Below are 25,421 nucleotides of genomic sequence, written 5' to 3' on the forward strand. Positions count from 1 at the left end.
GACTGAGCCATCCAGGTGCCCCAAGAATTAATATTCGGAGGGAATTTTCCTGGAAAAGACTTGTAAAATCATTTTTGCTCTTTTTAGCTCTAGGAATAATAACTCAAGATCATGGAAATTTAGAAAAAGGTAGTAAATGGTCTAAATTTAGGACATAAAATACTGTGTAGTTTGTAAAGTATGAATACATATTTTGCCATACAGTTAAACAAGGTGTAAATGAAAATTAATATGTAGAATATGCCTTTCCTGAATATTTGTAGAGTTTTGAGTACAATTACTGTGATACTGAAAATATTTTTTCTGTTGTGCATTTTGTTGACTGGTATTATTGGCATTTCTCACTTCTTCCTTAGGAAATACTTTAAAATGAGTATCGTGTCACCCTTAGTGAGACATAGACAAAGCAGAGATGGCAGTCAGGGCCATTCCACATCAGTAATAGTACTACAGTGAAGACACCTTGAAATGTGATGGAAGAGAGGCTAGGACATGGGGTTTGAGGGTTAATAAGTTGCCAGTGAAATTCTTGGCAAAGCCAAAAATTTACGGGTGAAACCAAGTTAAGAAACTAGTGTAGCTAGCCATCAGGTTTTAGAGTGTGCGTTCTCGATATGTTTTTTGTAAAGTGCTTTCCTTTTACCCTTATCTTCCCCCACTCCAAAATGGTGGCTTATTCTTCTTAGGTGAAGGACAGGTAGCTGACCGTATTCTGGAAGTGGTTGGTGGACCAGTAGCATCAGCATCACCTGTTAGCTTGTTGGAAATGCAGAATCGTAGCCTCTCTCAGACTGACCGAATCAGAATCTCCATTTTAACAAGGTCCTCAGGTGATGCACAGACACGTTGAAGTTTAAGTACTGCACTAACAGCTCGGTAAGAACAGAGGTAGATGTCATCAAGAAAAGGGAATAATACCAAGTGAAGAGGACTGTGGGCAGGGTAAACGACAACTTTAAAGAAACCGACCAAAGTAAGGGTAAGTGTCACTTAGCCATTTAGAGAATGTAGAACAGAAATAGTAAATAGATTTTACTAGTGTGTTAACTCCAATCCCCTGGTCATGGCTGCCAAGAACACTGTCTTGTGAGACAGAGTGTGAGATTAACAGAGATATCTGCCGTGGGCTTGAACGGTTGAGTGATATGTATTTGCCGTCTTTGGTTTTGAAGATTGTTGGGTCATCGTACATTCTTCTATCATAAGATCCATCATGTACTCTCCCCCCACCTCCCCCCCCGCTCCTTGCTTCTCTAGGCATGTTCTGCTACAGTAGTTAATATACGTAAGTGAAAATTTGACCTTTCTCATTAAGGAAATCAGCCATGTTTCCTAGAAATACACTATATTCTCCCATCCCTCATTCCCTTAGCATTGGCTGGAGTTTCCCCAAACAATGTTATAATATTTAATAAGTAAGATGTAATCCCTTCTTATCTATCATCTAGTTTTGTCATCTTAGACAAATTGCTTAACCTTGCCGCTTCTCAGTTTTCTCATCTGAAAAAAAAAAAAGAGAGAGAGAACATTGGACTTGATCTCTGTCTCTTTCTGTTCTTAAAATTCTGTGGATTTATGTTTCCTTTTGCCATCTGAAGAAAGGAATAGATCTATAGGGATTCTACCCAATTTAAGCGCTGCGTATAAGGAATACAGGATTTCTTATTGATGATTTTATTTCATGATCTTTCTTTGTTCATTTCTCTGATCTTAAACTTTTATAGATGGTTAAAGTGGAAAGAGACCTTTAATGATCACTTTGCCTTTGGTCTTTCCCCATTACAATTTCACCATTCCCATCTTTGCAGAAGTAACCTTACTAAATCACTGTTTTCATTAGGTTGTTTCTCATACAAAAACTTGTTTTCTAGACTCTGGAGAATATGGTCCAGACCTGGCATTCAAGGCCTGTGAAAACTGACAGACCCTAAGTGCATAATTTTATTTTCCTTTGTTCTACAATCTGAACATTTTCCCCCCACCAGACCAGTTTCCTTCCAATCCTGTATATAATATCCTTTCCTAACCTAATTTCAACATAGCATTGAAAATAATTTTTAGTTCCACTTCTTTCTGAGACCACAGTTTATCATATACTAGTGACTTATCTCTATAGTCTTATATTTTTAAAAAATGTTTTATTATTATTTAATTTTTTCATATATTTTGCTTATCTCTTCAAATAAGTAATAAACTTCTTATAGCTAGGGGATCATGCCTTTCGATGGTTTATATTCTTTCAGTTATCATGCACATAGTGGACACATGGTAATTATTCACTGAAAGGTGCAGTTTATAAAGATTTTGTAGTTTGCTATCTTTGCTCTTGATTACTACAGTGAACCAAAATCTTTCTTTGGAAAAACTGAAAGATCCAATGACATCAGTGAGTAAGAAGGTATAAGGTATAAATCAATAGGCGGTATGGATGTTAGATGCATTTGGCTATATTTTCAAAGATGAATGTAATGGATAAATTATCATCTAAACTATTATTTCCCCCCTATAACTTTTCCTTAACAGTTCTCTTACCAGAAATCACAAGCAGTTCTTACTCTTCCTTAATAATAGAATAGGGAGAGATTACTTTTAATTATCAGAATGTGTTGTGGAGTAGAAAGACTACAAGCAGTACAGTAGGAAGTTGGGGAACATCACCTCTTCAGGCACACCGAAGTTAGTATTTGCTTGCTAAACCTAAAAACAAACAAATATTTGAAAGCAATTAGAATTGCTGCTTTAAAAAAAAAAAATTGCTGCTTTTAGAAAATTTCACAAATGGTAGTTTTTCCAGTTGTAAATGACACCTGATTTATCTGTGTAACCTCCTTCCCTTGTTTTCCTCCTGTCTTCCTCCTTCCTCTCTTTTCTGCTTTTCCTGTCTCCTGACTAACACACAAGGCACTGAGAGTATAAAGATGAATAAGGTATATTTCCTGTTCTCAGGGAGCTTCCTGTCTAGTGATATTGGTCTGTACAAGGACTTGAAGTATCAAAAATGGTATTTCAATAACTATTAATCATGACATTTGATTAACCAGGAGAGTTGTCTTCCATTCACGGGGAGAACAATGTTCCTGCCTATTCTGATAGACTTCAGACAACAAAAAATGTCTTACTTTACTGATTGACATGGAAAAACTAAGACCAATGGATAGGGAGTAAGGTTTATTCTTTTACTATGTGTGGTACTGAAATAATCCCTTCCTGTTTTCACTGATCTTTTTTGTAGCCAACAGACCTAGTTTTCCACATCACACCTGTTCAGATATTAAAACAAATTTTTTTCTCCTGTAAGTCATTTCTTTTCTGGGCTTGAACAACCTTAGTTGTAACGATTATTGATTGTATGATGGAGTTTCTTAATTTTTCACCATTGTTGACAGTTCTGGTTAAACTTGAATCTGCCAATCATCTTAAAATACATAAGTATATATTTAAAAAGTAACATTAAAGGACTGTAGTTTCATGATGAGAAAGAATGACTTGTGTTCCCTCTCTCCCCAGGTTTATCGATTATAACGTTGTTTTTTAGTACCTCCCTTCTAAATTACTCTTGAGCCATCTGGGGTAAATATAAGGCCGTGATTGGTGGTTGTCTTAGTTACCCATTTGTTACAAAGTTTCCTTACAGCTGTACAGTTTTGAATTGAATTACTGCTCTAGAAACTATATCAGCTCATTATTTTTTCTTTTTAAAATTTTGTTTTCGATGTTATCATGATTTATTTACTTGCAACTTTTTTCTTGCTTTTTCTTTTTGATTTTCTTTCTTTTTGATTTTATTATTTTTTTTATTTTACATTACAGACAAACAGAAACTTCCTCCTTTCATCTTTCCATTCTCTGATTTATGATAAATTTAGTTTCCTTTGGCCTGGCATTTGCTTCAGCAGGCAGTCTTCCTTCAAGTACCTCCCTGATTGATGTGTAATCTTTGATATCTTCCATTAGCCTCCAGGATCACTAAGTTCAAGGCCCCCTTGGAACCTAAGGAGCCCTGCCGAGGAGCTGAAGGCCTTCAGAGTCCTTGGGGTGATTGACAAGGTAATTCTTCAGTGTCTCTTCAAGAGTTCAGTCATAAATCGACTGCATGCTGACATTATGTCTTTGAAGCTTTGGATCTTAAGGATATGAAACAAAAGGAGAAAATGACTCAAATGCATCTGCACTTTAAAATAACAAAAGCAGAAAAGAAAAAGCTTTTATCTAAGCAATTCATGTAAGGTCATGCAAAATATATTTGAGCTAACGGAGAAGGTGCATATTTGTTGGCATTCGGTTGAGTAAGGGGTTTTGGTTTTATAAACCTGCTAGAGCAGAGTAAAGATACACTTTTTGTTAGTTACAAAAACTTGTTAGTCAGTAGTTTTCAGCATTAACTGGTATAGTCAATCTAATGATCAAAAAGAAAAAATGGCACCCTCCTAAGACCTACCGTTTACTGAGTACTTACAATGTGTCGGCCGTACACAGGCGTTTCATATAAAACAACTTGCTTAATCCTTCTCGAAACCCTGCTTTTTGCATCATGTTGGGAAAGTGATGTGTAGAACAGGGTAAGTAACTTGCCCAGAAATCAGATGGCTAACTTAGGGTAGTACTGGAATTCAAACCTAGAGATTTGTGACTCCAAAAACAGTGTTTTTTTCCAGCACATGCCTCCCACCCCCCCTACCCCCCCCCCCCCCAATCTCCTTTACTTTTGTATTTGGAATAAAAATAAAGAGATAACAAAGATATCTGCTATTGACTTTTTCCACATTTGGTGACATCTCAGATATGCCAAAAATTCACAGTACTGGCAGAGACTTTACAAGTGTAATTTAAAAACCACACACTGGGCGCCTGGGTGGCTCAGTTGGTTGAACATCTGACTTTGGCTCAGGTCATGATCTGGCGATTCATTGGGTTCGGGCCCTGCATTGGGCTCTGTGCTGATAGCTCAGAGCCTGGAACGTGCTTCAGATTCTGTGTCTCCCTCTCTCTCTGCCTCTTGCCTGCTCATACTCTGTCTCTCTCTCAAAAAAAAAAAAAAAAAAAAAAAAGAACAATAAAAATAAATAAATAAAAAGTAAAAATCACACACAATAAACCATATTTTAAGTATATTTGATCAACCATCACCTTACCTTTCAGAGTAAAAGAAAATATTTTATTTAATATTAAGATATAAATTAATTTAGGCCTTTTTTTCTATTAACCATCTTTTATGAAGCACATCAGTGGTCATTTGTAACTTAATGATCGTTGAGTACTTCTTGTGTGCTAAAGTATGCATGTGATTTGTTGCTAAAACTGAACAATATGCAGTGTATCTCAGGTAATTTAGATGGAGCTAATGGTTTGAGCTATTCCAAAGGGAACATTGGGTTCAATATTACCTGAACCTCTCAGTCTTATTATAAGCATTGTTTTTCTCAAATAAATTCATAAAACTGAATTATGACTTAAAGAGTTCTAAGCAGTAGGTCTTTTTAGCTTGAAATATTTCTTTAACCGTGTCTCCCTAGCTTTTCCAGTTTGGAGAATGATGTGTTTGAGAGTACAGAGAAGCAAAATAAGAACTGAATAGTTCGTAGGTTCTTGGATTTCTGTGCAAGCAAATATACTTTTTTGATGTGCAATGTCTGTCCCTCCCTTTGATCTGCTTGTTTTGATAAAATATGACCTTTCATTGCTATGCTCTAATCATGAGTGAGTCACCTCGAAATCCTGCTAATAGCTATGAGTCTCACAGGTTTATCTAAACAAGCACCTTCAGCAGAGGAGGAATTCCAGAATTCTGTGCTGATGCATAATTTGCTACTGTCTTTATTCTGTTAGCCCGGAGAGTATGTTTGGTGTTGAGAAGGTGACATTTAACTTTTCAAAGTAGAGATAACTAAATATGTATTTGGGAATTAATAGGCTTTGCAAATAATCTTTTAAAATTTATAAGTCTTCATAAAAACATGAATAGATTTTTAAAAATTTGAATTTTTAAAAAATGTTTATTTTTGAGAGACAGAGAGAGAGCAAGTGAGAGAGGGGCAGAGAGAGAGGGAGATAGATGATCTGAAGCATGCTTTGCCCCCAGAGTGCAGAGCCCTATGCAGGACTCGAACTCACGAACCGTGAGTTCATGACCTGAGCCAAAACCAAGAGTTGGATGCTTAACCAACTGAGCCACCCAGACACCCCAGAAAGTTTGAATTTTTTTAAAGATAAGTTCTTTTCCATTTGGCTTTTAGAAGCTGGAAGATTGGAAGAACAGTGTTGAATAAATTGAAATGGCTAGAAAATACACAGGATACATTAATCTAGCCTGTACAGACTACAGTTTGTCTGATTCTATTTCATTACAGTATTTGTTCTTTATGAGTTATTTTAAGTGTTGTTGTCTATTAATTTAGGAAAGTAAAATTTCCCTTGAGAATAGGATTTTACAGACTTTTATATAGGAAGTAAATAAAGCAAATTTGTTCATCCGTATCTAGACCATAAGCTCCATTAGAACAAGATCTTGTCTGTCTTGCTCTTTATGTTCTCAGTGCCTAGAATCATGCTTGGCACCTAATGGGTGTTTACTAAATATTTGTTGAAGGAATAAATTGAACCTTAAATAATTTTAAATACATCATATATAGAGTGACACCTACTGGTATAATGTGAGACTGCTCCCTAGTTCCATTGCCCCATAGGTGTATCTTGGTCTGGTATTCAAAGGGAAATAAATGATTTTCTGTTCTTTAATTGGGCTTACAAAATCCATCATTAATATATATGTACAACAAGGAATTTAAGCATTAGGGATCTTGCAATATAAATAAGCTTGTGAACATTTAAGAGCAAGAATAATCAGGCTAGTGAAGACCCTCAAAATCATACAAAGAATAGCTAAAAAAATGAGGTATGGTTAACCTGATAAAAACGCATGTGTTCTTCCTTTCTTTGGAGGGCTATCCAGGATAGCATGATTAAATACTGTTTGTTCAAATCTTAAGGGTGAAAGGAAGTATTAATTATGCCAGATCAAGAGGTGCAAACTAAGATCACCTTAGGCAAACCAGGATGTCTGGTTTTCCTGGAAAGAAGGTAGTCAAGGATAGGACTTGTTAATATCCCCATGGGATACAACCAGAACTAAATGAGTACAAGTTTTCAAAGTTTAGCTAATGCTTAAAGATGCCTTTTAAGAATTAGGATTGACCAAAGGCTGACTGGATTTCATCATACTTATTTGTTTCTTGTCATTAGAGAGATTCAAGCAAAGGCTAAAGAGTCATTGGTGGGGATGTTGTAGAAGGAATTCAAGCACTGGAGGGAGTTTTACATTAGATAAAGATTTCTTTTAGCCCTCAGATTCACTTACACATAGTCTTCATGTAGTAATAGCAAGGGAAAGTAGAAATTAGTAGAAAACTAATACTTGGATGAAAAGGATGGATTGCTGATGTTTTCACATAAATTTGTGCACGTGTGGGTGCAAACTTTTGTGTTTCTATGCATGAGGTATGTAGGTATAAGAATTGCTTATGTATAGCTAATTTGCAGTTGAGTTAGAAGTCTGGATTGGTCATTTAGTACTAGAATGCCCAAGTGTAGGGAAAGTTTCTGAGAAAGTTCACTATTGTGTAACTTAACAATTAAAAGGATAAAGGAGGGGCACCTCGGTGGCTCAGTCAGTTAAGCTTCTGACCTCGGCTCAGGTCATGATCTTGTGGTTTGTGAGTTTGAGCCGCATATTGGACTCTCCACTGTCAGCACAGAGCTGGCTTTGGATTCTCTGTCTCCCTCTCTCTTTGCCCCTCCCCCACTCACACTCTCTCTCTCTTTCTCCCCCAAATAAATAAACATTAAAAAAAAAAAAAAAAAAGGATAAATGAGTCTGTAGTCTAGTAAACAGTAAAGTACTAGGGGCAGTTTCCTGGTTTTGATATTGTGCTATAGCTATATAAGATATCATCGTTGGGAGAAGCTGAGTGAAGGGTACATGGGACTCTACTATTTTTGTAACTTCCTGTGGGTTTAAAAAAGAGTTAAATAAAAGGGGGGGAGGTGCTGCAAGGAAGATGCTGACTTAACCATCTGAGTAATAATACCAAGATGTGACCCCTTCGTGTCTAGTTAACTCTACTGGGTTGTGTGTAGCCAGACTCATCCTGCAGGTGGGTGTGTGTATGGTGTTTTCAAGGTCAACCCGTGAAGATGGTATGGCTGGATTGCTCAAATTCATTGTCACTCCTTGAAAAACAAGTTCAACAGGATGCTTTAGAAGTCATTGTTATGAGACGCCACATACTTTGTAAACTAATGACTATTTATTACATCAAGTGTATTTTGTAATCACGGTAGCTCCTGAACTTATCCTAAGCTTGCCAGTCAGAATTCTTAGGTTGACTTGCCATTGGAAAAATATAATTTTAGCGAAAATATTTTTGAGAACATTTGTGGAGATTGTTCAAATTGAGTAGATGTTGAGAGAACCTTAAAAAACAAGTACAAAACAAATACTTATTTTTTAAGTTTCCTAAATAATATTTTCTATGATGATATATGGGTAAACTGTCCTTATTGAGAACACAGAAGCATCAATATTTGGGTATTTGCTCATTGAGGGAACATTGGGTTGAGCTGTATTAATAGGACCTTATCCTTTATTTAAATAAACAGTGTGGCAAAAATATTGCCTAAATGATAGTCAGATTACAAGTGTTGCACTTTTGCTTGTAGAAAGATGGAATTGAGATCCTTTTCCCTATTTTTTCTGCTAAGTCTAACTAAACTCTGGATGTTATACAGAAAACAAACAAGAAGACTGGACACTGGAGAGTAGAAGGAAGACTCGCTAATGACTGTGGGATCCAATGACTATGTGGGTGAATTCCCTGTACTTTCTTTTCCTCACATATTCCAGACTGGATGTTAGTGAAATGGGCAACTCAGCAAAGTTAGTAGGCACAGACAAAAAACAAACTTAACAAAAGTGTGGTCTTTCTGAGCAAAGGACTATGAAATGGGCAGCTTAGTAAGACAGAAAACTTTTAGACAATAACCACTCTACTCCAGCTAACCCCACAGAAAAACTTTGGCACTATCCCACCACCACTAGCAGAGACCATGTGAGGTGCCTAGACTTTCATTCTTGCAAGGCCGCATTGAGGTGCTGCATCCCCCCTGTTGGGGTGGTGTCAGAAATGGCCAAGTGGGGATCTGGAACTTGTATCCCCACTGGGCTGAAATGGCGCATATCAATTGTGATCACTTGGGAAGCCTGGACTTTGAGCCTTGCCTGGTGGTAAAGAGGCTCCCCTTCCTTTCCCCACTGTGGTAATGTTAGAGGAGGGCTGGTAGAGATTCCGGGTTTGCCCACTACCCAGTGATAATGAAGCCACCTCTCACCTGGTGTAAAGTGAAAGCTACATGAGGAACAGTAATGAGGGGCCTCTGTTCTTCCCAGGGTGGTATCAGCAGAGGCCTGATCTCCTACCCCTACCTAGCAATAACCAGGAGTCCCACTTTCCTCCCTCAGATAGCTGTGAAAGCCAAAAAGGGAACCTGAACTTCCATTGCTACCTGGTAGTAACAGACCGATTATCTCTTTCTGCCATCAGAATCATGTCAGGAAAGGACTTCTAAAATACAACATTGTATGAGATGCAGAGTCTTATAATATGTCTGAAATATCCAGGTTTTAGTAGAAAATCGTGGAGAAAAAATAATCAGCTGATACCAACACTGAGATGACACAGATGCCAGACTTATCTGACAAAGATTTTGAAACAGCCATCATAAAAATACTTCCGTGAGCAATTACAAGCACATATGAAACAAACAAAAAAGTAGGAAGTCTCAACAAAGAAATAGTAGATATAAAGAAAAACCAGATGGAAGCTTTAGAACTGAAAAATACAGTTAAGAAAGGTGAAAACAGACCTCAGTGGGCTCAACAGCAGAATGATAAGACAGAGGAAATAGTGAATTTGAAGATGGGTCAATAGAAATTACCCAGGCTAAATAGAAAATAAAATGAGGGAAAAAGTGGGCAGTGACAGGAACCTATGAGACTAAATCAACAGTTCTAACATGTGGCATTAGGGTCACAGATGAAGAGGAGAAAGAGGGTGAAGCCAAAAAGTATTTGAAGAAATGATAGCCAGACATAACCCTACAGATTGAAGAATCTAGATCCTAAAAAAAAAAAAAGGACAAATCCAAAGAAATCCATGGCAGGGCACCTCATAGACTTCTAAAAACTAGACCCCCCCCCAAAAAAAAAAATTGAAGACAGTGCGAGGGAAACATTACCTATAGAGTAAAAACAGTTTGAGTGATAATGGATTTCTCATCAGAAAAAACCATTGAGTCCATAAAAAATGGCACATCGTTTTTTAAGTCCTGAAAGAAAAGAATTGTGTTAACCCAGAAATCCATATCCTGTGAAAATATGCTTCAAAAATGAAGAGGAAATCAAGCCATTCTCAGATGAGTAAACACTAAGAATCTGTCACTAGTTAATCTACCCTAAAAGAATAAAGTTAAGTTCTCGAAACACAAAGGAAATATTAAAGGTAGGAATCTTAGAACATTAGGAAGGAAGGAAGGACAATGAAAAGGGTAAAATATGAGTAAATACTTTTTTTTTTCCTGTTGAGTGGTTTTTTTTTCCAAAAATTTTTTAATGTTTAATTATTTCTGAGAGAGAGACAGCATGAGTGGGGGAGGGGCAGAGAGAGGGAGACACAGGATCTGAAGCAAGCTCCAGGCTCTGAGCTGTCAGCACAGAGCCCGACATGGGGCTCAAACCCACAAACTGTGAGATCATGACCTGAGCCAAAGTCAGGTGTTTAACCGACTGAGCCACCCAGGCGCCTTTCCTAGTCAGTGTTCTAAATTATGTTTTATGGTTGAACATAAATTGTAACACTGTCTTACCTATTTCTAAATGTATGTAGAGGAAATACTTAAGACAATTATGTAATAAATGAGAGGATGTAAAGGGACATAAGGAGAGGTAAGTTTTCTACACTTCATTTGAAATGGTAAAATGATGACACCAGGAGACAGTGATGTTATGTACGTATAATAACTAGAGCAAACTCTGAAAAAGCTATATAAAGAGGTACATTTTTAAAAAAACACAGTTGATAAACCAAAACGTAATTCTACAAAATGTTAAAGTAACACACAGTAAGGCAGGCAAAAGAAAACAAACAAAAAACAGAGAGAAAAAACAAAACATAAAGTAAACTTTGAGGCAAAGAAAACGATCAGAGTAAGAAAGGAACATTATATAATGATAAGTCAATCCACCAATAACACACAGCAGGTCTAGATTTGTATACACCAAACATCAATTTGTTGAATATATTGTTGAATGAATACAAAAGAACATATCAAAATCGATGGGGAAAAAATGGATGGGACACAGCCGAAGCATGCTGACAGAAATTTTTATAGCACTGAATACTTATATTAGAAAAGCAGAAAAGTCCCAAATCAATAAACACTCTAAGCTCCCACTCCAAGAAACTAGAAAAAGAGCAACATAAACCTTAAGCAAGTGGAAGGAAATAAAGGTAAAAATAGTGATCAATGAAATTGCAAATAAAAACCATAGACAAAATCAGTGAACCACCTTTGCAAAGATAAGTAAAATTGATAAACCTTTAGCAAGACTGACAGAAAAAGAGAAGACACAAATTACTTTGTCAGGAATGAACTAGGATATTATTACAGGTCCCATGGGTATCACAAGGATAACAAAGGAATAGTACAAAAAACCCTATACATGTAAATTTGATGATTTAGATGAAATGGACCAATTTATAGAAAAGTGTAGGCTATTATCCAATATGAAATAGATAATTTGAATAGCCCTTTTACTATTAAGGGAATTGAATTACAACAAAAATACTCCTAAAATGAAATCTTGAGGCCCAAATGGTTTTACTGGAGAATTCTACCAAATTAAAAAAAAATTTTTTTTTTAATGTTTTATTTTATCTTTGAGAGAGAGCGCATGAGCATGAGCATGAGCATGAGCATGAGCATGAGCAGGGGAGGGGCAGAGAGAGAAGGAGACACAGAATCTGAAGCAGGCTCCAGGCTCTGAGCTGTTAGCACAGAGCCTGATGCGGGGCTTGAAGCCACAAACCGTGAGATCATGACCTGAGCCAAAGTCAGATGCTTAACCAACTGAGCCACCCAGGTGCCCCTCTACCAAATTTTTAAAGAATTAAACACCAATTCTACATACTCTCTTCCAGAAAATAGAAGATGAAATAGTTCCCAGTTCATTTTATGAGGCCAGTATTGCCCTAATAACAAAACCAAAGTGCAAAAAAGAAAAGTACAGGCCAGTATTTCTCATTAATATAGATATAAAAACCCTCACAAAATATTAGCAAATAGAATTCAGCAGTATCTAAAAGGAACTATGTATTTTGACCAAGTAGGGTTGATTCCTGGGATGCAAAGTTAATACAGCATTTGAAAATCAATCCATGTAATCCAACCACAGTAGCAGGATAAAGAAGAAAAATCACACAGTCATATCAACTGATGCAGAAAGCATTTGAAAAATCCAATACCAGTTCATGGGGGGGCGGGGAACCCTCTCTAAAAACTGGGAATAGAGGGGAACTTCCTCATTTGGTAAAGAATAGCTACAGAAAACTTAACAGCTAATGGCATACTTCATGGTGAATGGATGCTTTATTCCTTAAAATTGAGAACAAGGCAGACTCTTAGCACTTCTGTTAGATGTAGTACCAGAAGTTCTAGACAGTGCTGTTCAGCAAGATAAGGAAATAAAAGGCATATGGATTGGAAAGTAAATACTGTTGTCTGTTTTGAAGATGATATGATGGTCTACATATATAAAACCATGGGATTTAGCAAAAATTCAGAACTGGTGAGTGAAGTCAGCAAGGTTGCAAGATATAAAATGAGCATACAAAAATATGTTATATTTCTGCATACTAATAGTGAACATACAGAAACTGGAATTAAAAATACAGTACCCTTGGGAATGCAAACTGGTGCAGCCACTCTGGAAAACAGTATGGAGGTTCCTCAAAAAACTAAAAATAGAACTACCCTACGAGCCAGCAATTGCACTACTAGGCATTTATCCAAGGGATACAAGTGTGCTGTTTCAAAGGGACACATACACCCCCATGTTTATAGCAGCACTATCAACGATAGCCAAAGTATGGAAAGAGCCCAGATTTCCATCGATGGATGAATGGATAAAGAAGATGTGGTATATATATATATACAATGGAGTATTACTCAGCAATCAAAGAATGAAATCTTGCCATTTGCAACCACGTGGATGGAACTGGAGGGTATTATGCTGAGTGAAATTAGTCAGAGAAAGACAAAAATCATATGACTTCACTCATATGAGGACTTTAAGAGAAAAAACAGATGAACATAAGGGAAGGGAAACAAAAATAATATAAAAACAGGGAGGGGGACAAAACAGAAGAGACTCATAAATATGGAAAACAAACTGAGGGTTTCTGGAGGGATTGTGGGAGGGGGGATGAGCTAAATGGGTCAGGGGCACTAAGGAATCTACTCCTGAAATCATTGTTGCACTATATGCTAACTAATTTGGATGTAAATTTTAAAAAATAAAAAATAAAATTAAAAAAAGCATAAATAAATAGATAAGCCGTGAAAGATTAAAAAAAAAATACAGTACCCATGGGGCGCTGGGTGGCTCAGTTGGTTAAGCGTCTGACTTTGGCTCAGGTCATGATCTCGTGGCTTGTGAGTTAGAGCCCTGCATCAGGTTCTGTGCTGACAGCTTGGAGCCTGGAGCCTGCTTCAGATTCTGTGGCTCCCTCTCTCTCTGCCCCTCCCTTACTCACACCCTATCTGTCTTTCTCTTAAAAATAAAATTAAAAAACATTAAAAAAATACAGTACCCTTTACAGTCAAACTTGATAATACAGTTTTACACAATTCTTATCAGATTCTCAGGAAGGTTTTGTGTGTGTGTGTGTGTGTGTGTGTGTGTGTGTGTGTGTGTGGATGTTGGCGAGATTATTAAAAAATTTATATGGGAAGGTATAGGAAGTGTAATAGCTAGAACAGTTTCATAAAAAGAATGAAGTGGGTACAATCACTTTAGTTGATTTCAAGAGTTGCATAGCTACAGCAGTCAAGACTGTGTGGTATTGGTGTATGGAGAGACATAAATCAATGGTACAGAATAGAGAATGTAGCAATAGCTCACAAGTATGGCCAGCTGACTTTTGACAAAGGTGCAAAAACAGTTCAAAGTAGGAAGGATAGCTTTTTTTTTTTTTTAACAGAGAGTACTAGAGGAATTGGATAGCCATTGTCTAAAAAAAAAACAAAAAAAAATCTTGGCCCCTCCCCCACACTTTATATAAAACTTAACTCAAAATGGATCACACATTTAAATGTAAAACATAAAACTTTTAGAAGTAAACAGGAGAAAATCTTTAGGACATAAGCCTTGGCTTATAGAGGCTTTAAACATGCTGGAAAGCATGATCCATAGAAGGAGAAAGTGATGAATTAGATTATGAAGATTAAAAACTTTTGGTCTGCAGGAGACCCATTAAGAGGCTGAAAAGACAAGCTAAAGACAGGGAGAAATTATTTGCATGTTGTGTAGATGACAAAAAAACTCACCTAAAAGATATGTACAATTCTTGAAACTCAACATGAAAAAAACCCTGATAGTCCAACTAGAAAATTACCAAAAGACATGAAAAGCCAGCCATTTCACCAAATGAAATTATGGTAAATTAGCACATGAAAAGATGTTCAACATCACGAATCATTAAAGAAATGCAAAATAAGATCACAGAGATATTTCTGTATACCTATTAGAAAACTTTATTTGTGGAAACAACCCAAATACCATACATTAAGTGAACAGTTAAGCTGTAGTACATTAATACCAGGGATGAGGGATATTACTCATCAGTAAAAAAGAATGAACTGTTGAAACACGCATCAAGGACATTATGCTGAGTGAAAAAACGCCACCCTCAAATAATTATATACTGTATGCTTCCCATTTATATCCCACTTTCAGAATGACCAAACTAATATTTCTCTTCCTTCATTTCCCATAGTTCATTCTGTTTGATAATTGAGGTAGTGTAGGACAAAGGCATATAAAAGAAACTACTAATACGGTAGACATGGATTAATAATTATTGCTACAATTATTGATTACATACTACAGCAAAAGTGAGCTGATTTAACATGGTTGCATACTTTTTGAAAAATTTTACTCTGTTGCAGTCTTTAAGAAATCATTCCCATGAATGTTACTTCATAATAAATGTATATTAGATTGTCATATATATATAAGAAAATAATACATCCTACTACTTTATTGTTAGTATATAGTTTAAATATATAGGCATATTGTAAAAGTAGTTTATAATAACAATTCTCACATTAGAACGTACAAATAAAGCCATAGTTTCAATATAGTATATTCAGCAGTACTATAGGTGAAGCTATATTTATTTTTATTTTGTTACTTTTTAAGTGTTTGTTTATTTTTGAGAGAGAGTGTGAGCAGGGGAGGGGCAAAGAGAGAGGGAGACAGAGGATCTGAAGTGGGTTCTGTGCTGACAGCAGAGAGCTAATTGTGGGGCTTGAACTCACAAACTGAGAGATCATAACCTGAGCCGAAGCCAGATGCTTTAACTGACTGAACTACTCAGGTGCCCTCAATGTAGATCTCTTTAAAATAAAGTAGTCTATTATTGTGGTTTTGTGCATAACATGCTACTAATGATTTTGGTACTGGAAACCTATGTTTATAAATACTTAAAAATACATTTAAAAATGTAGTACCTTCTGGTTACTGGCCTGGCATGTAAACAGCTTGGAAGTCTCCATTCCTTTCTAAGAGAAATAAAAAGCTGAACAAATTGAAAAATCAACAACTCTTCTTAGATCCTCAGAAAGTGAAGTTATAGGGCAAATGGCTGCCTCCAGAATTGGAGAGACAGACGTACAGATACAGAGAATCACTGCTTACTAGAGCAGAAACCTACATGGGAACTACTGCCTGGGTAGAAAACCAGACTCTAAATGACAAATAGGCTCCATAGGACAAGTCTGAGAGTTAAAAACTCCAGGGGAATGCCCAGACTTTTTTGAGTTTTACCTTTTGCAGTTCTACCAGGTTCTCACAGTATTGGAGAAAAATTCCTTAGACTTCCATCAGGGGAGGCGGAAATATACCAGAGCATTCTATTCTTAACAAGGTTTGCCTTCAAGAGAAATGATTTTACCACAACCTAATCTACTCAGGTTTTATTAGAGCCTAAGTGGCTTTGGGGCAGGGAAATCCCAATTCCAGCCAGCTATAGCTTTGGGTGTAGGGGAAAGGGAATACCCAACTCTAATCCCCTTCTGACCTTCTGGTGGTAGGGAAGAGAAATACCTAACTCCAGTCCCCTGCAGCCATTTGATTCTACCTAAAGCTGGGAAAAATCTGATAGGAATTTATGAAGTTCAGAGCCCAGGGTTACAGGCTTACTAAAAGACTGAGACATAATCTTGGACTGTAGAATTCTTTCCTTCCTCTGGCATCTTACCACATTACTAAAGACCTGTTTATTGGAGTTCCTTTTACCTAGCACATCACCTATAACTTTCAACAAAAATTTATAAGGTATGCTAAATGGCAAACAAACAAACAAAACAACAAAAAGACAACATAAACACAACAACAGTTTGAAGAGACAGCAAGAATTAGAACCAGACTCAGATTGGAGGGCTGTTGGAATTATCAGACCATTAATTTAAAACCATTATGATCAATATGCTGTATGTTGTGACAGAAGAAGCAGACAATGTGCAAGAACAGATAGGTAGGGGCACCTGGGTGGCTCAGTCGATTAAGCATCTGACTCTTGGTTTCGGCTCAGATCATGACCTAGCAGTTTCGTGAGTTCAAGCCCTGCGTCAGGCTCTGCGCTGGCAGTAAGGAACCGGCTTGGGATTCTCTCTCTCCCTCTCTCTCTGCCCTTCCTCCAATCTCTCTCTCAAATAAATAAACTTTAAAAAAATTAAGTAAAAATAACAGGTGGGTAATGTAAGCATAGAGATGGAATTTCTACAAAAGAATAAAAAAATGCTAGATATAAAAAATACTATAACAGAAATGAAGAATGCCTCGATTGGCACGTAAACAGACTGGACAGGGCTGAGGAAAGAATCTTTCAGCTTGAGGATATGTCAGTAGAAACTTCCAAAACTAAAAAGCAAAGAGAATGAAGATTAAAAAAATGGAACATCCAAGAACTGTAGGACGGCTTCAAAGGGATAACATACGTGCAATGAGAATACCAGAAGAAGATGAAAGGGAAAGGAACAGTCTGTTTAAAATAATAGTAACAAAACATTCAATTATATGTGCTTTGTATGTGATGTGTGCCTATGTGTGTATGTGTATACTTATATGTACTTATGTGCAAGTGAGATGAGTAAGAGCAATGATATAAGGGATTGGAGAGATGAATTAGGAATATTTTGCTATTATAAAGTACTTGCACTAGTTGAGAAGCAGTGTAGTGTTATTTGAAAGTGGACTTGGATTAGTTGTAAATGTAGATTGCAAACTCTAGGGCAACCACTGAGAAAAATGAAAAAAAAAATATAATGGATATGCTAAAAAAGGTAAGAAAATGAAATCATATAAAATGCTCAGTTAAAGCCACAAATGGCAGACAAATAGGATAACAGAGACAGTGAATAGAAGGCAGTAAAAATTGTGGTAGATATCCAACTATATCAATAATCATAAACATGAGTTCTCCAGATGCACCAATTAAGAGAGATTGTCAGAGTTAATAAAAAAACAGGAAGCAACTATTTGTTGTCTATAATAAACACACTTTAAATATAAAAGATACATATAGATTAAAAGTAGAGGCTTAGAGAAAGATTTAGCATGTTCATACTAATCAAAACAAAGTGGGACTAGCTGTAGTAATTTCAGAGAGAGCAGACTTCAGAGCAAGGCAAATTATCAGGAATAAAGAGATATGTTTCTTAATAATAAAGGGATCAGTTCTCCAAGAAGATATAACAATTCATAGGGGGAATGTGCCTAACAATGAGCATCACAGTACATGAGGCCAGGAGAAATAGTTGAATGTACTATTATAGTTGGAGACTTCATCATTTCTCTATCAGAAATGGAAAGATTCAGCTGACAGAAAATCACTGGAACATAGTTGAACTCGACAGCACCATGAATCAACGTAATTGGACATAGCTGAACATTTGTAGATTTCTTCATCCAACAGAAGCAGAAAATATTTTCTTTTTAAGCTCACATGGAACATTCACCAAGTTAGACCATATTCTGGGTCATAAAATACTACTTGACAAATTTAAAATGGTAGAAACATAGAGGGGCACCTAGGTGGCTCAGTCGGTTAAGTGTCTGACTTCAGCTCAGATCATTATCTCACAGTTCCTGAGTTTGAGCCCCACATCAGGCTCTGCGCTGACAGCTCAGTCTGGGGCTTCCTTCAGATTCTGTGTCTCCCCCTCTTTCTGCCCCTCACTCACACACACACACTATCTCTCTAATTAAACATTAAAAAAATAAAATAAATAAAATGGTGGAAACAGAATATTCACTATCAGACCACAGTGGAATTAAACTAGAAATTAGTAACAGAAGGATAACTGGGAAATCCCCAAATATGTGGAGATTAAATAACACACTTCAAACACATTCTTTTTTAAAAATGTTTATTTATTTATTTTGAGAGAGAGAGGATGCACATAAGCAGAGGAGGGGCAGAAAGAGAGCACATGAGAGAATCCCAAGCAGGCTTCACATTGTCTTCACAGAGCCTGATGTGGGGCTCAGTCTCACAAATGTGAGATCATGACCTGAGCTGAAATCAAGAGTTGGATGCTTAACCAGCTGAGCCACCCAGGTGCCCAGTAACACTTCTAAGTAACACATAGGTCAAAGAAGAAATCCGAAGAGAAAATTTGAAATAGTTTGAATTCAATGAAAATGAAAACATAACTTAATCAAAGTTTTTGAGATGCAGCTAACGCAGTGCTAGAGGGAAATTTATAGTAGTGAATACCTGTATTAAAACTGACGAGATCTGGGGCGCCTGGGTGGCGCAGTCGGTTAAGCGTCCGACTTCAGCCAGGTCACGATCTCGCGGTCCGTGAGTTCGAGCCCCGCGTCAGGCTCTGGGCTGATGGCTCGGAGCCTGGAGCCTGTTTCCGATTCTGTGTCTCCCTCTCTCTCTGCCCCTCCCCTGTTCATGCTCTGTCTCTCTCTGTCCCAAAAATAAATTAAAAAAAAAAAAACAAACAAAAAAAAACTGACGAGATCTAAAATCAGTCATTGAAGTTTTGACGTTAGGAAACTAGAAAAGGGATCAAATTTAAAGTGGTTGAAGAAAAGAAATAATGAAAATTTAAACAAATCAATGGCATTGAAAATAGGAAATCAGTGGAGAAAATGAACAAAACCAAAAACTGGTTCTTTGAAAAGATAAATAAAACCAATAAATTTTTAGCCAGGCTAAGTAAGAAAAAAAGACAGCTTGCATAAATTTCTAACATCAGAAATGAGAGAGAAGACATTAGTACAGACATGGACATTAAGAGAGTAATCAAGGAATATTGTGAACAATTCTGTGCCTATAGATTTGGTAACTTAGATGAAATGGACTAATTTCTTAAAAGACACAATCTGCCAAAACTAACACAATAAGAAATATACAATCTGAATAGGCCTATATCTATTAAAGAAATTGAATTAGTAATTAAGAACCTTCCAAAACTTTCTCAGAAACAGAAAGCATCAGCCAAGATGGGTTCACTGGTGAACTCTACCAAACTTTTAAGGAAGAGATTATACCAATTCCCTACAGTCTCTTTCAGAATGTAGTAGCAGAGAGAATACTTCCTAAGTCATTTTATAAGGCTAGTATTATCCTAATACTAAAAAAAAAGAAAGCTATTATAAGTAATGAAAACTGCAGGCCAATATATCTCCTGAACATAGGTGCAAAAATCCTAGTCAACATATTAGTAAATTGAATCCAGTATTGAAAGAGCTATACACTATGATTTTTTTTAACTTTATTTATTTTGAGAGAGAGAGAACACGAGTGGGGGAGGAGCAGAGAGAGAGGAAAAGAGAATCCCAAGCAGGCTCTGCACTGTCAGCCCAGAGCCTGATGTAGGGCTTGATTCTCACAAACCACGAGATCATGACTCTCTGCCCTTCTCCTGCTCATTCTATCTCTGTCTCAAAATAAATAAACATACATAAACACATACACAGACAACACAGTATCATTTATAGTAGCACCGTCAAAAAAGTGAAATACTTGGGGGGTGCCTGGCTGGCTCAGTGGGTAGAGCATGAGACTCTTGATCTCAGAGTCACGAGATCAAGCCCTACATGGGGTGTGGAGCCTACATTAAAAAAAAAAAAAAGAAATACTTAGGTATAAATCTGACAAAATGTGTATACTATCTATATGAGGAAAACTACAAAACTTTAAGGGAACAAATAAAAAAAAGAACTAAATAGATGGAGAGATGTTACATGTTCATAGATAGGAGGACTATTAATGTCAAGATTTCAGTTCTTCCCAATTTGATCAATACATTGAGTATAATCCTGATCAAAATCACTGCAAGTAATTTTTTGGCTATTGAGAAAATTATTCTAAAATTTTTACTGAGTGACAAAAGTCCAACCCACTATCGAAGAAAATCCAACACAGTATTGAAGGAAAAGAACAAACTCAGAGGACTATCTCTCCCCAACTTCAAGACTTACTATAAAGCTACACTAAATAAGACCTTTATGAAAGAATAGACAGATTCATGGAACAGAAGAGAGTGCCCAGAAATAGATCTACATGAGTATAGTCTAGGGATCTTTGACAAAGGAGTAAAAGCAATAGCATGGGGAGAAGATAACCTCTTCAACAAATGGTGTTGGGACTCCACATCCAGCAGACATCTACAAGTAAAAAAATGGACTTAGACCTTATGTCATTCAACGAAATGAGCTCAAAGCAGATCACAGACCTAAATGAAAACACAAAACTATAAAAACCATAAAGCTCCTAGAAGATAAAATAGAAAATGTAGACGACTTTGTATGTAACAATGACTTCAGATATAGCACCAAAGGCATGATGCATGAAAGAATTAAGTGATAAGCTATACTTCATTAAAATGAAAAACTTCTGCTCTGCAGAAGACACTGTCAAGAGAATAAGACAAGGTACAGATTGGGAAAGAATATTTGTAAGAGACATAATAAGGAATGTTATCCAAAATATATAAAGAACTCTTAAAATCTAAATGAACAACTTGATTTTTTCAAAAAGGGCAAAAGTTCTGAACAGATGTGTTACCAAAGAAGATATACAAATGGCAGATAGACATTTGAAAAGATACTCCACATCATACATCATCAGGTATATTCAAACAAAAAAAAAAAAAAAAAAAAAGTGAGATACTACTAGGGAATGGCCATAATTTGGGACGTTGACGACACGAAATCCTGACAAGGATGTGGAGCAACAGGAATTCTTCATCACTGGTGGGAATGCAAAATAGTGTAGCCATTTTGGCAGACAGTTTTTCTTACAAAACTAAACATATTTTTTTGTTTTTTTGTTATTTTTTTTTAATTTTTTATTTAAAAAAAATTTTTTTTTTAACGTTTTTATTTATTTTTGAGACAGAGAGAGACAGAGCATGAATGGGGGAGGGGCAGAGAGAGAGGGAGACACAGAATCAGAAGCAGGCTCCAGGCTCTGAGCCATCAGCCCAGAGCCCGACGCGGGGCTCGAACTCACAGACTGTGAGATCGTGACCTGAGCCGAAGTCGGACGCTTAACCGACTGAGCCACCCAGGCGCCCCTGTTTTTTTGTTTAGAGAGAGAGTGCAAGCAGGGGAGGGACAGAGGGAGAGAAAGAATCTTTTTTTTTTTTTTTTTAAGTTTGTATTTACTTTGAGAGAGGTGCACGCACACGGGAAAGAGTGGAGAAGGGTCAGAGGATGAGAGAGAGAACCCTAAGCAGGTTCCACGCTCTCAGCACAGAGCCCGATGCAGGTCTTGATCCCACAAACCGTGAGTTAAGAGTCGGATGCTGAGCCACCCAGGCACCCCAAAACTAAACATAGTCCTAACATATGATCTAGCACATCCCTTCTTTGTACTGGCCTTAAATGAGTTAAAAACTTGTGTCCACACCAAAACCTGCACATGCATGTTTACAGTAGCTTTATTCATAATTGCCAAAACCTGGAAGTAACCAAAATGTTCTTTAATAGTAAATGGATAAATATACTGGATTATATCTAGATGATGGAATATTATTCGTTGTCATAAGAAATGAGCTATGAAGTCTTGAAAATACATGGAGGAACCTGAAATGCATATTATTAAGTGAAAAATGCCAGTCAGTAAAGCTACATACTGTATGAATGGCAAAATTATGGAGACTGTAAAGAAATCAGTGGTTACAAGCAATTGGGAGGAGAGAGAGATGAATAGTGGAGACAGGGTTTTGTATGACATTATAATGGTAGAGGCATGTCATACATTTGTCAAAAACCATAGAATGTACAGCACTGTGAGTGAACCCTAATGTAAACTGTGGAATTTGAATGATAATAATGTATCACTGTAGGTTCATCACTTTCAACAAATGTACCAGTCTCATGCAGGATGTTCATAGTAGTGGATGCTGTGGTTGGTTGGGGGGGCGGAAGGTATGTGGGAACTCTACTTTCTGCTCAATTTTGTTGTGAACCTAAAAGTGCTCTAAAATATGAAGTCTATTTAAAAAAATTTTTTTTAATGTTTATTCATTTTTTGAGAGAGAGAGACAGAGAGAGAGAGAGAGAGAGAACAAGTAGGGGATGGGGGACGGGCAGAAAGAGAAGGAGACACAGAATCCAAAGTAGGCTCCAGGCTCTGAGCTGTCAGCATAGAGCCCGACGTGGGGCTCGAACCCATGAACCGTGCATGAGATCATGACCTGAGCCAAAGTCGGATGCTTAACTGACTAAGCTACCCAGGCACCCATGAAGTCTATTTAAAAGGAAAATAATTGGGCATATGGGTGGCTCAGTCCTTAAGCATCTGACCTTGGCTCAGGTCGTGATCTCACAGTTCATGAGTTTGAGTCCTACATAGGGTGAGCTTGAGCCCTGCTGCGGGTGACCACGAGCCCCTGGGTGAGCCCCCCTGCTCTCTCTCTCTCTCTTCTCTCTCTCTCTCTTTGCCCCTCTCTCAAAAAAAATAAATAAAAGGAAAAAATCAATATGGTAATTACCATGTTTGGTGAAAGCTTGTGGGGACCTTCAATAGTGGCTTCACCTAAAATTCATATAATAGTTGATATTAAAATTGTAAAAGGAGAAGATTGTGACTGTGATCAAACTGGTCCTGACAGCCAGTTAGCTATTACAGATGTGCTTCAGATCACTGTAACTTTTTGGATGACTTTGAGTTTTCCTAAGGCTGAACTCTTTGGATTACACACTACCTCTTCTTGCACATAAAGAACCTGAACTTAGAGAGGTGAAGTATGTTGTCTAGGGACACTACTAAGTAGCAAAGCTGGGGTTTGACCCCAGGACTGTCTCTTTCCAAAACCAGAGATCTTTATAATTATTCACAACTGTATTTTATACGATGATTATAACATTTTTGTCCCTTATCAACTTCTTATATTTCAGCGCATTATTTCTTCAGCTTTGCTTTAAAAAAAAATCAGTTTACCCATATACCTTATATCTTATACCTTAAATTAGTATATGAATAATAACATTTTTTAAAACTATAGCAATCGAAAACCTGCACAGTGACTAATAGGGTTCTGTTGTAACTAATTTGAATGCCTGAGTCAGGGTCTCATTTGATCCTTACAAACCACCATGCATTGCTTATTTTATAAACATTTTGATGCTTTCAAACTATATTAGCTTAACGGCAAAAATATTGAAATAATTATTATATTTATTGATTAAACTGTTAGAAATTGAAATATACACCATTACCATCTTTAAAATGTAAACCTCAGAAATTCTGTGTGATCCAGTTGGGAAATGTTATTCTAAATTATTCTCTTTAATGGTTTCATACTATACTACCACTTCTGTAATTTATTTAATCAGTTCCCTATTGTTTGGCTGTTCAGGTTGTTTTCCTAATTTTCTCTGCCTGTGATGAATATTCTTAGAGATAAATTATCTCCTATTATGATTTCTTTAGTATACTTTTTCAGAGTTGGAGATCATGAGTCAAAGAGTATACATGTGTGTGTTAACCTCCAGAAAGATTATACTAATATATACTCCTACTAGTAGTATATAAGAAGACTAAATTCCTAACATCCTTACTAACAAATGGAATTTGCTAGATGAAAATTTGGATTTCATTATCATTTTAATATGCAATTTTAATTGCTAATGAGGATTAATTTTTAAAAACATTAATTGGTTGTTTATATTTCTCCTTTTATGAAATGACTGTTTCATTTCCTTTTTCCATATTTTTTTAATTAGAGGATCATGTACTCTTAATGATTTTTAAGACTTCTGTCTTTATTTAAGGATTTGTAAACCTTTGTCTTGAATATCCAGGTGTTTTCTCATGTTTCTTCAACACAGAAAATTCTCATTGTGTACATTGTTCATTGTAGAAAAAGAAAAGAATAAATAAGCTAAAAAAAAAAGATGCATTTCCCCCATAACTCTGCCACCTGTTGAGAATCCTTTTTACGTGTTAATGTATACTCCTCTTGTCATTATTTGTGTGTGTTTATACATACATGTGGGCCCCATTAGCCTTTGGTTTCAAATGAAGTCATAAAGACGTTAGCATCTAAATTATACTGACTCTGACTCTTACCTGCATCAAAGTGGGACCTCCCTCTTTTTCTTCCCCACCCTACAAGTATTTCAGAGATTCCTTGTGGCCTTACATGAATTTAAGAATGAGTCTGCAGCTGTCTACAAGAAGCTCCTGTTCTTCTGCCAGCCATGCAGTTCTCCAGGATTTCCCTGATGGTCCCATGTCTAAATCAGACATTGTTCTTCATTCCATTTGGACCTGTCATCCTCTAGCAGAGCACTTATTAAGTGTTTGTAATTATCCCTTCCCCATGCTCAACTTTAAGCGCGTGTAGGGCGGGGACCATATTTGGTGTGTTCATCGTGCTTTTATTCATGGCCGTTGCAGTGCTTGCACGTAACAGGCTCTCAGTAAATATATGTTGATTTGTTGGATTTTAATACGTGAAGGGGGTTGTAGAAGACCCCTACCTATCAATTTGCTTTTTAATTTCATGTGTGATGTTCAGTTTTTCCTGTTATCTTCTTCTTTTTATTCGTGATTGCT

General features: G+C 36.7%; 1 protein-coding gene across 9 annotated transcripts in view; it reads left to right on the forward strand.

Moving 5' to 3' along the window:
• The window catches only part of RPS6KC1 (ribosomal protein S6 kinase C1), a 317,536-nt gene that overhangs the window by 92,639 nt on the left and 199,476 nt on the right, over window positions 1–25,421 (forward strand). For 7 of the 9 annotated variants that reach the window (XM_053909153.1, XM_019428585.2, XM_053909152.1 and 4 more), the window contains one exon: window positions 3,955–4,047. The exons of the other annotated variants lie outside the window; for them this stretch is intronic. In XM_053909153.1, coding sequence (XP_053765128.1) covers window positions 3,955–4,047 — 93 coding nt within the window. The remainder of the gene's footprint in view (window positions 1–3,954; window positions 4,048–25,421) is intronic. 9 annotated transcript variants of the gene reach the window in all.

Source organism: Panthera pardus, unplaced genomic scaffold, assembly GCF_024362965.1.
Source record: "Panthera pardus isolate Hobbes unplaced genomic scaffold, ASM2436296v1 HiC_scaffold_21, whole genome shotgun sequence".
NCBI lineage: Eukaryota > Metazoa > Chordata > Mammalia > Carnivora > Felidae > Panthera > Panthera pardus.